The following is a 13,458-nucleotide window of genomic DNA, read 5'->3' on the forward strand; positions in this document are numbered from 1 at the left end:
TAAGTAATTTGCCCAAGGTCTGCCAGCGAGAGAAAGCATGAGGTACAGGAATAGGTAATGAAAAGAGGTCCAAGAGATATTAACCTTAAAAAGGAGAAAAGTGGCAAAACTACATATTTAATATGATCATTTACATATAGAAAAAAATCTGGGGGCATGCAGAACAATTTGTTCCCAAGTGGTTGTATCTGAGCAGAGGACTATAAGGAACTTCACCATCTAAAGTCTGTAATTTTTGAAATGTGCCACTCAGAATTTAAAATACTTGAACTATCATATTTATATCATATTTTTAAAAAACATTTTATTTATTTATTTTTAGAGAGAGGGGAATGGAGGGAGAAAGAGAGGGAGGGAAACACTGATCGGCTGCCTCTTGAACACTCCTAACCAGGGACCCAGCCTATAACTCAGGCATGTGCCCTGACTGGGAATTGAACCAGCAACCTTTCAGTTTGTGGGACAACACCCAACTCACTAAGCCACACCAGTCAGAGCTGCATCATATTTTTTTAAAAAGAAATAAAATACTGTATATATTGTGGAATCCACTCTTTATTTCCATCTAAGAGATAGTCACTAGTCTGAAACTGTATTGTTTTTTCAGTCAGGAGGGGGAAAAATAGTTTTCTTTAAAAACCTGGAGTTGTAAAACAAAACAACAGCAAACAAAAAAAAACAAACCAATTTCTTGTAATTTAAACTTGAAAGATATGATTTCAGTCTTTTTATTTATTAATTAAAATATTTTACTGTTGTTCTATTACAGTTGTCCCCATTTTTCCCCCTTTGCCCTCCCCTGCCCCACCTACCCCCACGCCCACAGCCAATACCCACCCTGCTGTCCATGTCTGTGGGTCATTAATACATGTTCCTTGACTAGTCCCTTCCCCTTTTCAGTCTTTTTAGGTTACCAGCATTCCACTAATGCCTGTATCTCTAGATTAAACTAATACAGCCACCAAATCAAACTCTTCGGTAACAGCTTCTGTTCCACTGCTGCTTCTAGACACATCCGTAACGTTCACAAGATTAGTGGTAGTTCCACCTACCATGCAAAACGTGATATCATCCATATCAGATGATTTTGGAGACTGTAAAGTGGTCAAGAAAGCTTGGAAGCAGATATTCTGGTAGGGCTCCTCCAGGTACGGCTGTCCGGGCACACTAAAGCACACACAGAGAAAGCAACTCAAACTCAGTCTCCTTTGAAATGGGGCTTGCAAAAGAGTAAGAGTTGAAAGCAGCAATAATATAGACTAATGGCAGCAATAATATAGACTAATGGAGTTGGAATATGCCCTTGGATGAAACTGTATTATGGAAGACCTGTGCACTTCGGTTAATTAATGCTGTGGGACAGGCCCAAGACTGAAGTGAATAAGAAGAATGATTTGCACAGGGAAGTTACAGAAGTTTGTAGTGGAAGAAGTATGGGGAAAAATCGTATTTAGTTCTGCAAAGGACATGATGCAGACAGGTCCTGTCAAGTCGGAATCACGTAGCTAGACCTGCTTTCCTGGTCACGGGACAACACGGCAATGGAGACAAAATGTCATGCCTCAGTTGGAATCTGCGCTGCTCATTTTCTACTGCAGGAATCTACAAGTGGGCAGCTGAGATGGGTTCTGTTTTCTTAGAAGGAATTGGCCTTGACAGGCAAATCTCATCAAAGCTTCAATTCATATGAATATACCCTTCTAAAAGACTGAATAAGGTCAGAATTTATATCAGCAGGAAACAAAACCTTGACATACTGCACATATATCACATTACTATATTTAGGGATAAGGTCCTAGTCTATTTTTCCTTCATTTCTTTACAAGCAATATGAAAATTAAAAATAAACAAAATAAGATGATATTATTAGCAAAGAACAGTAGGTTATTTTTCTAAGTTGGCTCTGGCTTCAGACAGATTGAACCACCTACAAAGGGCCCACGAGAGGCCCCATATTATTACAACTAGGAAATCTGATTGGATCCACATACCTGAGACATAAGTTTGCCATACAATGTACTGCAGCTCTCCTAACTTCAGGGTCAGACTGAGCCAAGTCACTCAACTTCACCAAGAGTCCACTCTTGCCTAATAAGTCTGGGAGGTACTAAAACAAAATAACGGCCAATATTGGTCAAAAAACTGCTTTTGAAAAATACTACTCTTTAAACAGATTTTTTTTTTTTTACTAAAGGGCAGTTAAACACCAAAAAACTAGCTTCTCGGGACATCTTTCAGATGGGCATGCAAGGATATGCCAAAAGACAACAGTAAGGGCCATCGCTCCTAGCCTAGGGAGTGGCAAAAGGATTTAGTCTTGGCTGCATAGCTGAAGGGTAATGATAACAGATAATAAAGGTTAATACTAATGAAGTGCCAAGCACTTTACAAGTACTGTCTCACTTCATCCTCAGAACTGTTTCACACATGAAGAAATGAGCCTCAGAGTGGTTGAGTAAGGGCTGCTCAGACACATCTAATGGATGGCAGGACAGAAACCTAAACAAAGGCCTGTTGGTTCTGAACCTGTGCCCCTAACCCTTCACAAAACAAAAACAAAAACAAACAAACAAAAACAACCTGGAACACAGTTTAAACTACCTTTTGACATTTTGAGCTATTGCCATAAACCAGAGCTGCCAGGGCTTGAAGAATTTTCACGTGTGTCCAGGAACTGCACTGCTGAAGAGCAGAAATCATATACGTCAACAGGAAATTCAGGTTCTGTTCATCAACAATCACCTATAGGTAGAGGAAAAAATACATATGACCAAATTCAAAAAAGTTTTTAATCCTTTTCAGACATGTATGCTCATCCAAATTAAGCTATGTAAGAGACAGAGAGTGCGATGTGTCCATCTTTCTTGTGTCAAAAAGATTAGCTCTTAAGGCCTTGAAAGTTTGATCAAGACAGAGCCTTCTTGCCTCAGGGCCTTGCTCACTTCTTCCCCTTTACTCCCTCCACTCAAAGTAGGTCCTGACAAATTTCCTTTAACTTTTCCTTGAACTAACCGGACATTGGCAGCTGTAAATATATAGATAGGTAAGACTCAATCGTTGAAATTTCTTAATTCAACTAAATTGCCTTATATATAATAAATGCTCAACAAATAAACTGTGAGTAAATATCTATTAAATAGCTACTATATTTCCACCACAATGTGGTGAATACAATAGGAAGAGATGGCATATGCCTGTCCTCAGGTCATTTATAATCTTGTTGGGACAAAGTAGGCTAATCCAAATATCACCTCACAGACAACTGAGATAAACTGTCATCAAATGCTAGAGACTTGGTTAAGGGCTGTAGATGCCATAGGCAATTAGAAACTATTCCCACTGCCAGTGTGACAAAGATGATATACCTGAGAACAGTAAGTATTTGGAAGTTATCACATCAGTCTGAAAAATTCTAAACTTGAAAACAGCCTTATTCCATTTAAGAAGTCACATGCAGCAGACACTGTTAGTAGCCTACAGACATTCACTTCCTCTTTTTTTGTTGGAAGAGTAATTTTGTCTGGGTGCTCATCTCTCCCACATGAGACCTGAAGGTAAATCCTAATTAGTCTAATAAGAGAGTGGTTCTCTACCAGGGGCAATCTTGTTCCCACAGGAACATGTGGCAATGTCTGTAGACATCTGTGACTATCACATGCGGAAGGATGCTACTGGCATCTAGTATGTAGAGGCCAAGGATTCAGCTAAATATCCTACAATACACAGGATAGTCCTTCACAACAACAAACGATCTAATCCAAAATTTCGGTAGTACCAAGGTTGAGAAACTGTGATGTTAGGGTTGAGCTTCACCCTGTAATCATCTAGGGAGCTTAAGCCATCCAGGTGATTCTAATGTGCAGTCAAGGTTGATACTCCCATTTAAGCCACTTGTGGTCATTAGCATTCCCTGATCAAAATGATGTAGAGGAGTTCTCATAAGTCTCCCCAGCCAAATATCACGGGAGGTCTGCTGGAGTGTCTGTGGGACAAATTTCCCCATTCTTCAATTAAAAAGACACAGAAATAAACATTCTTCTGCTTCTGCTTGGTGTTATTTCTTTAGCATAGGATGCCGGGAATTGAAGCAGCCATCTTATGACTGTGAGAGACGCTGGCTAAGGATAACTCACATACTGCGGGTGGAAAGACGCCAGTAATCCTCTTGTTTCTAAGTGCCCTTACAGCTGCCTCCCTCAGGGCATCATTCAAACAAACAAACAAAAAAACCTGTTCAGCTACTCTGGGCTGGCTATTCTGTTTCTTGCAGCCAACAGCACCCTAAATTACACAATGCTAATTGATAAGTTTTGCGTGGTATAGTTGACATTCTCAAAATATCTAAATCAATAAAGTTATTGGTGAAAATTAAAAATGTGTCTTTTATTTTATGAAAAAGACTAAACAGACTTTTTGGCCAACTCAATATTTCAAAGGTACTTAGTTATTCTCAAAGTTCATAATCTGAATTCTAAAGTTTCATAAATGATTACCTGTAATGTGTTAAGTAAATGGTGGGTAAGCTGAGACACTTTGCTGACAAGATGATTCTGATTAAGAGGCACCAGTCGACAAGCCTGGACAAGAAGAGTACTGACAACCTACGAGAAACAAAAAAGAACAATGAAAAAGTGATATACTTATTAGTCACGTGAAGACCCTCCTCTCTCCCCCCAAAACCATTGGCAAATAGGAAAATAAAGTGACTATTAACACTCAAAATGGGGAAAGATGAAATTTGAGGCAGAGAGTAGGAAATGACATCACAAAAATAGGATGTGCTAAAAAAGAAGGAAAAGAATCAATATGGTTTTTGACAGGCTAAAGACTCCAGAGTCTCTCTATACAGGTAGAAGGGGTATACTTAAATAACCAAAGAGAGGCTTCCATAATATAAAAGCACACACTTAAGTTAAAAATGCCAGAAAGTAGCAAACCAGATTTTCAACACCACTGGGAAAATCAGAAATGATGCTTGTATGAATTTAATGTAAAAATTAGGGAATTCTAAAAAAAAAAAATTGCACTATTCATTCATCCACTGATGTTTATTGAAATAAAAAGGGTCTGAGAACCTACTATGTGCTAGATAGTAAGCTAGCTCTTTGTGCTCCAAAGGTAAACAAACAATATTTCTGAACTCAAAAAGTTCACAATCTAATGAGGGAAACGAAATACTCACAAATACTTAAAGTGAATTAAGTGCTAAAAGGATTAAGTACAAACCCTGGGGAAATAGCAATTAGGGAGGTCTTGTGGAATTGATTTTTAAGCAGAATCGGGAATGATTTGAAGGATGAGTAAAAATCTATAGACAGACAAGGCACTGAAAGGCATTGCAAACAAAGGGAATGGAATGTGCCCTGGCCGGTGTGGCTCAGTTGGTTGGAGTTTCGTCCTGTAACCAAAAGGTTGAGGGTTCATTTCCTGGTCAGGGCACATACCTAGGTTGCAGATTCAATCCCTGATTCAGGAGGCAACCAACTAATGCTTCTTTCTCGCATCAATGTTTCTCTCTTTCCCTTCCTCTTTCTCTAAAAAAGCAATGAAAAAAATGTCCTCGAGTGAGGATTAAAAAAAAAAAGTTTATAAAGCGAATAAAGTGCAAAGACTTAGAATACTAGTGAAGTAAAACACCAGTAGGTGCTTAAGGAACAGTAAGTTATAAGTGATTGCACAGAGAGCGCAAAAGGAGGAGTTACAGAATGGGAAACTGGACAGGCACTTATTTTTGATGCAAAAATATCAAATTATACAAATAAAAAGTCTCCAACTACTCCTTGATTCCACTGTGTTCCTTGGTGACACAAACTATTATTCTGTTGTGAACTCTTTGTACCTATAAATGTACATAAGTTTTCAACCCCCCCACCCTATATTGGTCTTGTACTGTACAAACTGTTCTGTAACTTGCTTTGACCATTTACCAATATGTATGGAAGATCCTCCAAATCAAAGTTTTACTACTATAATCAGATTTCTTCCCCAATTAGAAAGGATCGCTCTGGCAATAAGCAAAGGAAGGTTTGGAGACGAGCTAGACTGGAAGCAGGCAGTAAGAGAAGACTAGTGGAAAAGTCCAAGAAAGAGTCATCTGGCCTGAGGGCCCAAGGCATTGACAAAGGGAATAGAGAGGAGGAGATGGTCTGAGATATATTTATGAGCTAGATTGTAAAGAATCCAGACTGGATAGGACCTGGAGGGAAGGAAAGGGAAGAAACAGTCTGTGCCTGTGTGACTTGGCAGACTGTGCATGTGCATCCTTGTGTGTGGAGGGAACAGGACTAGCTGGGGAGGGTGTGTGTATGGAGATAATGCACCCATTCTTAGGGACAGTCAAGTCTGAGGTGCCTGTGAACACCAGAGGCAGTGGTATGATTGGGTCAAGAGCTCAGGGAATTCAGTAAGTGGCATCCAAGAGATGATGTCCATGAATACTATTACTCAAAGTACTTCTAAAGAGGAGGCAGAGTGGGCAGAGCCTAGCGTGAAGGAACAAAAAAGGCAGGGACTTTGTGACAGATTTAGGTTCCAATTCTAGCCCTGCCTTTGCCAGCAACAGGACATTGGATCTTTATGAGCCTATGCGTTTTTATAAGTAAAATAGAGCTAATTATACCCGTGCTCTACAGTTCCTGGAACTGTGCACGGGAAAGCACAATACGTGATCTGTGTACCGTGTACTCAGTATAGTAGCAGTGACTTTTACATACAAAACATTCTGGGTGCCGGAGCGGAGCGGGAAAGGGGTGGGGTGTGTGTGTCTGGAAGGTGGAACCAGAGATGACACACGCGTTGGTAACAGAAGTCAGCAAGTGGGTTTTGAAAGATGCAAGTTTGCACGGCACTTCAGTCTTCCAGATAGAGGAAAGAGAATGTGCCATGGTCGGAAGGGGCAAACCAGCCTGGAACTAAGTAATTCGAAGTCGGGGTGAGAAAAGCCCCGAGAGGCAGGCGGGAGCTACCCGCTAGGGTCCCTGAGGGGTGGGACCGGGGCCAGCAGATGCTCCCGAAGTCCTCTCCGCCGGGCACCCCGCCTACCTCCGGGGCCACGCCGCCGCCCTCGCTGTAGTTCTCGGAGATGAGCTGGTCTAAGAGCAGGTGGATCTCGGTACGGGAAGCGCTGCTGTCATCCGGGCGCATGGCGCAGAGCCTGGCCGACAGGCGGCGGAACGCCGTGCCCTGCTCTTGGGGTGGCGCCCGCGGCACCTCTCCAGGCGACCCGTTCAGCAGGGAGTTAGCTACTTGCACCATCGCCATCTTTCCTACGTAGAACAACGGGGGAAATACTTCCGGGGCATCCCGGGCTCCCCGCTCTAGTTCCGGAAATACTTTTTTGGGGCCACAACCCAACGCGATTGAGTTCCAAGACTTTGGGGAACGGCTCTTGAGACTAGTACCCAGCAAATACCGATTAGAAATTTGCTTGGAGACATTTTTCGGCGCCCACCTCTCCCTGAACCCTGACTGAAAAGTGGAGATCCTGTTTGTCCTCCCAGAAAGTTTGTTCCTGAGCAGCACTGACATTCCTGTTTCCTACTAGCGTTTCAGATTTCGGCTGGAGCTGGTGAGGGGCCGCTGTAGACGGCAATGGCAGAAACTGCTAGTTTTACCACATTCCTCTACTCAGATCAGGGGACTCAGGCAGGGCTCTTGGTCTCACCTGCATGGAGGATGGGGGCGGAGAGCTGGCTAAATCTCTTCCACGTGCACCGTGTTCAGGCTCTGCAGTCCCGGTCTCTCCTGCGCCGGAGCCCACAGATGCCTGCCAGAGCAGACCCACCAAAAACTTAAGTCTCAGGAGAGGGTGCCAGGAAGGAGCTGAGGCAAAAAATGAATGTAGCCCCTGTAGTGTCTATAATTTGCCACTCGAATGAATTCTGTACCTAGTTAAATGTCTACTATTACGAAAGCGGAAGTGATATTATTTTGAGGGTCCACCCAGTGTATCTTTGGTTCCTGATCCTTCCCAATTTCTGGCTGCCCGGTGACTCTCCCTCTCACTGAGTCAACAGCAGCCCGTTTTGTGGGGAGAGCAGGCCAGCCTGGAATAAAGGGCCAGGGTTCAGCTTTAGTTTCAAATTAGGCTTTGTTAAATTAGACAACAATGGGCTCTGCTGAGAGAGAAAAGTTCTTCATGAATTTCAGAAATGCCCCTTTACATATAAGAACAAGCCTTAGAGATCTGAGCGTGCAGAAGGTTCAGGACGTGACATGAATTCTTGTCCTGCAGAAAAAGGGAAAGTGTGGTTAATGAGGAAGAAGGGATAGACAAGTAGTGAGGGAAAAAGGGAGAGAAAGAGAAGAGGAAGAGAGACTGGCGGGGAGAGGAAGGGAGAGAGAATATTTATGAAAACATAACCTTTGCCCTTATAATTTCACTCCTAGTAATCTATTCTATAGGAAACATTTCCCCAGGTGAACAAAAATATAAAATCTTTTTCCTTACAGCAACCTGCACAATAGCAAAAAAAGTCAAGTTAATAAATAACCAAGAAAAGGATATTGGTTAAATGAATGATAGTAAATGCATTCATTAGTAATCATATAATCCCAAAAAGTGAGATCTATTTGTGCTGACATGGAAAGACACCCACAATTAATGTTAAGTTGTAAAATATAACATGTTATGCACAATAGGATACTTTATATGAGATAATATGATATATGTTGATTTATGCAAATAAAAGCCACAGTGGAGGGCCTGTGCTAACTTCATTATGCTTCACAGACAGACCTGGGCTCTCCCACTCATTCTTTATGTGGCCATGAGTAAGTCATCTTTCTGCTGGAGCCTTAGATTCTTCATATGCATAACTCTGAGATTTAAAAGTGATAATCTTAGAACCTGCCTGGCAAATAGCAGAAGCTGAGAACTCGGTGTTTCTTCTTACAGTGACTGTATGTATTTCAGGGAAGCAGTTAATGCATAAGTTTGGTAAATCCTTCTAGACTCCAAATATAGAATAAGTACAAACTTACTGTTTTCCAAACACATGTGGAACTTGTATGGAATAAAATACAGAGCAGTTTAATAGCATCGTTGGGTCAACAGGATGCTACAACCCTCATGTGGGTTGCCTAACATTTTTTACATTATAATGGTGGCCCTCATGGGCCAATTTGAAAATATGAATCAAAACACTTAAAAGTGTTCATGGCTATGGGTTTGAATGGAGGTTCATCACTGTATTTCCAAATGGATAATGAGGTAATAACAGGAGAAAGTCTACAGCAGCCAGAGATTCAATTAGAGATTCGTGGGACTCCAGACATTCTGGTTTCTCACCATCACATGAGGGTGATGCTTCCTCTTGAGGAAGGGCACCTTCAGAAATAGGGTATATCTGACTCCCATGCTCCCAGGGTTCTTTCCTGTCATTTAGTGAGTTCCAGTTATTATGCCAGTTTTAGGCAAGTAACTCATATCTTGACCTCATGTATCTGTCACAGATCCCTGTGAGGTAGGTATTCTTAATCCCAATTTATAGAAACTGAGACTCTGGGAACTTGAGTAATTTATACAAGACTACAGAGCTAGGAAAAGGTAGACAGAGAATCTAAACTAAACCTGATTTCCAAAGAAAGATTTGAAAAGATGTCTCCTCACTACCACTGCCAAGTCCCCATGGAGTGAGCAGTCATATTCACCCCTAAATCAGGATAGTGACGACAGCCCCAGGAGTAGCTGCCCCAGTCAGAACCCCCATGGCCTCCTCAGGATGGGGTTGTGTGGGTCCTGACTAGGGGGAAGAAATGGGGATTTGCGGAGAAAACCTAGTCAGACAGCCAGAGACAGGGGAACACCACTGGGACAGAGCTTGCTTGTTTCAGTTGAGTTTTTCAGACAACAGGAAAAGATGGGTCTGAACAGGAAGGAGTGGTTGCAAGGGGGGAGCTTGGCCATGAGGGTGATTTGTAGCATGGCCAGCAGCTGCCATCCCAGGACACACCATATGCACAGATGCTGGGCTGTTTGTTGTTCAAGTTTGTACGCTTTGCAAAAATGAATGAAGAAAGATGGGGAAGTGGGTAGAAGGTGGCTCTTTAAAGCTACTTCATGTAAAAAGACAGTCTGGTGTTGAGAAAGTGTTCTGATTTTTGAGTGAAAGAGAACAGCTGGGTGATGTGAACAGACCACATCACCTCTCTAAGCCCAACGTCCATGTCTGTGAAATGAGTGTGGCACCATGACTTCAGAGAAATGTAACAAGGAATAAAGGCACAGCTGTACACCTCACTCATACTTTCACCTCCTTCCACTTCGTTGTAACCAGGGCTACCATGTGTGGTTTTATAGCTTGTGTACTGCACAATTCTCTGTGGTGACAGATAAGCGGGACTGCAATCCATCCCTGACTTCATTTCTAAAGTCTGACACTTGGCACTGCCTCCACCCAGAGGGAAGGACGCTTTTACTAAATAGGATAAGGTGCTGTCTGTTTCCCAAACTGAGCACACACTAGACTCCGTCCCCTGGAAGAGGGCCTTTTTCTAATTCCCACAAAAGTGTCGTTTGAGCTAGTGGTGGTCTCTATCCAGCCTGTCATGACTTCCTGTATTCCAACACAGGCTATTGCCTCATAAATTCCTCACCTTCTGTCAATTTGAGGCAATGGTTTTCCTGTCTGGAATCAACCTACTCCTTAGTACATATTGGGGGCCAATTATAAGCGTGGAAATCTAATGAAACTCTGTTTACTCTGGGAATAGGGTAGAGATAAACCCTGGCAGGAATGAGGGAAAGGAAAAAAGCCTGAGTCATCCCTTTCAGAGAGGGGGCTTTTGGCAAACTGGGGTTTGATCTTTTCTGAGTTCTGGGCTGCAGCTGAAATTTTAAAGGATGACAAAATTTGTAATGTCCACTCCCAGACTGACCCTCAAACTCCAGTCCATGTCACAAGCACCCAGGGAAGCCAGAGTGGGGACCCAGCACTAGAAAGACAAGCTGTTGGGGGCTAGCTTCCTAAACTTTGTACACGCCAGGCAGCATCAGACAGCAAGGTTAATGCATGTGGCTAGCAAGTCCATATGCAACCCATACATTGCCTGCAGAATGAAAAAAGAATACAATAGTCTCTTCAAACATAAGTACAGAGTGCTTAGCAGTAATTTGGTCCCAACTTTAAAAAGTACAGTCAGCTTCTCGAGAATGGACAGACCCACTAGGCAATTTATCTATTTCCTGTTTTGTTTTGTTTTTCTCTTAGAGACATTGTTACCGAAGTCCTGTTATACCCCTGCTCACTTCATTGGCTATGTGTGCTCTAAGCCTGGGGTCAGCAAATTGTTTTTCTAGGTCTCATGAACTAAGAATTGTTTCACAATTTGTAATAGTTGGGAAAAAAGTCAAAAGACTAACATTTTGTGACACGTGAAAATGATATGAAATTAAGACTTCGGTGTTATTGGAACACAGCCACGTTCGATTGTTTAAGAATTGTCTGTGGCTGTTTTGGTGCCACAGTGGCTTTACTTCCAAATGAAAACTTGTTGATTAATGTCACAGTTTATAATCTGGCTTTGGATGCATTAGGTCCCATTTGTCCTTTGCCTCATTGGACGGGTAGAGATATATTTTTATTTTGTTTGTTTTTGCAATTTTATAAAAAGAGTATGAGTGATGCTATATTATGAACATTTTATTTGGAAACTGAGAGTTTCTGGTTTCATTAGCAGAAGCTACTACCAAAACTTTCTAATGGGTGGGAGGCCTCTTGTATTCTTAGAGTGTCCAACTCTGAACTTGCTCTGAAGCTCACGGCTTTTTATCTACCAAACGGTGCTTTTAAGTATTTTTCTACAAATTAGGTTTATTGGCACCTATTTGATAACTTCAAAAATGTGCTTTCATGCCCAGATAGCATGAATATGGGTCTCTGGCAGGGATCTGGGGCACATCATAAATAATAATACTGTGCTACTTATATAAAGAGAGTGTGGACAATTTTTTGGCCCATTATATTACTCCTTTCTACCCCAAAGGTGGGCAGAGAAGGCATTTTAATCTCCTTTAACAGGAGAGTAAAAACAAGATTAGAGAGTGTTAAGTGCTGTCACCTAGTACCCAGGTCTCTGGCTTTCAGTTTGGGGCTCCGCAAGCTCCCCTTTTTGGGACACTCAGCTCCTTCTCTGGTTCTCAGCTTCACCAGCAGTACTTTTCATTCTTCTGGAATGGAAACCTAGTCGCACAATGATACACTTGACCTTCATGCAGTCAGAAGCTTTGGATGGTTCCCCAAGTAAAGCTGAAAATGTAAGAAAAGACATGAAAGGAAAGGAGAGTAGGCATCTGACAACAGTTGCCTTTTCCCTTCTGTATATTAGAATCCCAAAGTATTATTCCATAGATGTGTTGAACATTCCACAGTGGCACACAACCTGCCAAGTCTCTTAACCCACCTACATTCCAGATGCCTGCCTAAATTTAAGTACAGAGCAAGAGTGGACATAGAGTTCTTTTTCTGTATAGAGCCTTCTGTTCTGGTGTCAGGGATGTGTGGAAGCCATGACCAAGCTAACGCTTTGGTGGGTCAATCCAGAAGGGCATGTCCCGATGAAGACCTGTTAGCCGTGGGTTTTAATCACGCTCACCTGTGATGGTAGCAAGAATACGAGCACAGAAAGAGGCGGAGCGGGGAAGCCTCATGCTCCCTCTGCATCTGAGCAGGACAGGGTGGGAACCATGAACGTGAGGAATCGCAGTAGATCTGCAGAGAGTGTAACTGAGTGGGGTCTTCCAGCCTTGGTTTTTCTTCAGTACCTGGTAACTGGCCCTTGGGGATCAAGGGAATAATCCTAAATATAGTTTCTCTATTCCATACTATGGAATGTTCTGAGTCAATAACACCCTTTAAAAACATAGCTTTTCTCCTTTTGTTGTGTTGTCAATCAGGTTTAAGTTGGGGTTTATTTTTCTCCTCTCTCAACAACATTCCAATATTTGCTGATTCCCAATTTATTTGACTGGCATGTAGGGCTTTGGACTGACGAAAAGCTGTCCCATGAGTTCTTCATGATCAAAAATAGTCTCTTCTTTTTTGACAGATGTACTATATTTAACAAATGCAGAAGGCTCTTTCATGAGAGCATTACAAGAGCATTTAAAGAGTGAACCCTAAGGGATTAGTAAATGAGAACTGTTAAATAATCCAGTTCCAGAAATTTCATATTAAAATTTTTATATTGTAGTTTTTGTTGGACTAAAATGAATATAATGAAGTGTAAAGTCACCATAATGATAAAATTTATTTAGGAAGCCTAATATATTGTCACTTGCTTTTCTTATGTGTATTTAGTCAAGGCTCGGTGTTTGGGTTTTTGTTTGTTTGGTTTTTTCCTTCTTATTTCCAAAATATTGTTTGGAGAAATTTGGGGGTTAGAAGCTAAAGAATGCAAAATAAATTTGACTCTGCATTGTGTGTGTGAAATTATTAGTGACTTACATTTTCCAGGAGA

The 13,458-nt window shown here is 41.8% G+C and overlaps 1 protein-coding gene across 1 annotated transcript in view; it reads right to left on the reverse strand.

Annotated features, from left to right (window-relative positions):
* Positions 1-7,269, reverse strand: part of LOC149998151 (HEAT repeat-containing protein 6-like) — a 43,283-nt gene extending 36,014 nt beyond the window's left edge. The window contains exons 1-5 of the mRNA XM_090257551.1: positions 7,042-7,269; positions 4,494-4,601; positions 2,602-2,742; positions 1,992-2,107; positions 1,053-1,167 (exon numbers count right to left, since the gene is read on the reverse strand). Of these exons, the coding sequence (XP_090113677.1) occupies positions 1,053-1,167; positions 1,992-2,107; positions 2,602-2,742; positions 4,494-4,601; positions 7,042-7,260 (699 nt within the window). The 5' untranslated portion in view covers positions 7,261-7,269. The remainder of the gene's footprint in view (positions 1-1,052; positions 1,168-1,991; positions 2,108-2,601; positions 2,743-4,493; positions 4,602-7,041) is intronic.
* Positions 7,270-13,458: the final 6,189 nt, after the last annotated feature.

Source organism: Furipterus horrens, unplaced genomic scaffold (genome assembly GCF_987537825.1).
Source record: "Furipterus horrens unplaced genomic scaffold, mFurHor1.1.pri manual_scaffold_11, whole genome shotgun sequence".
NCBI lineage: Eukaryota > Metazoa > Chordata > Mammalia > Chiroptera > Furipteridae > Furipterus > Furipterus horrens.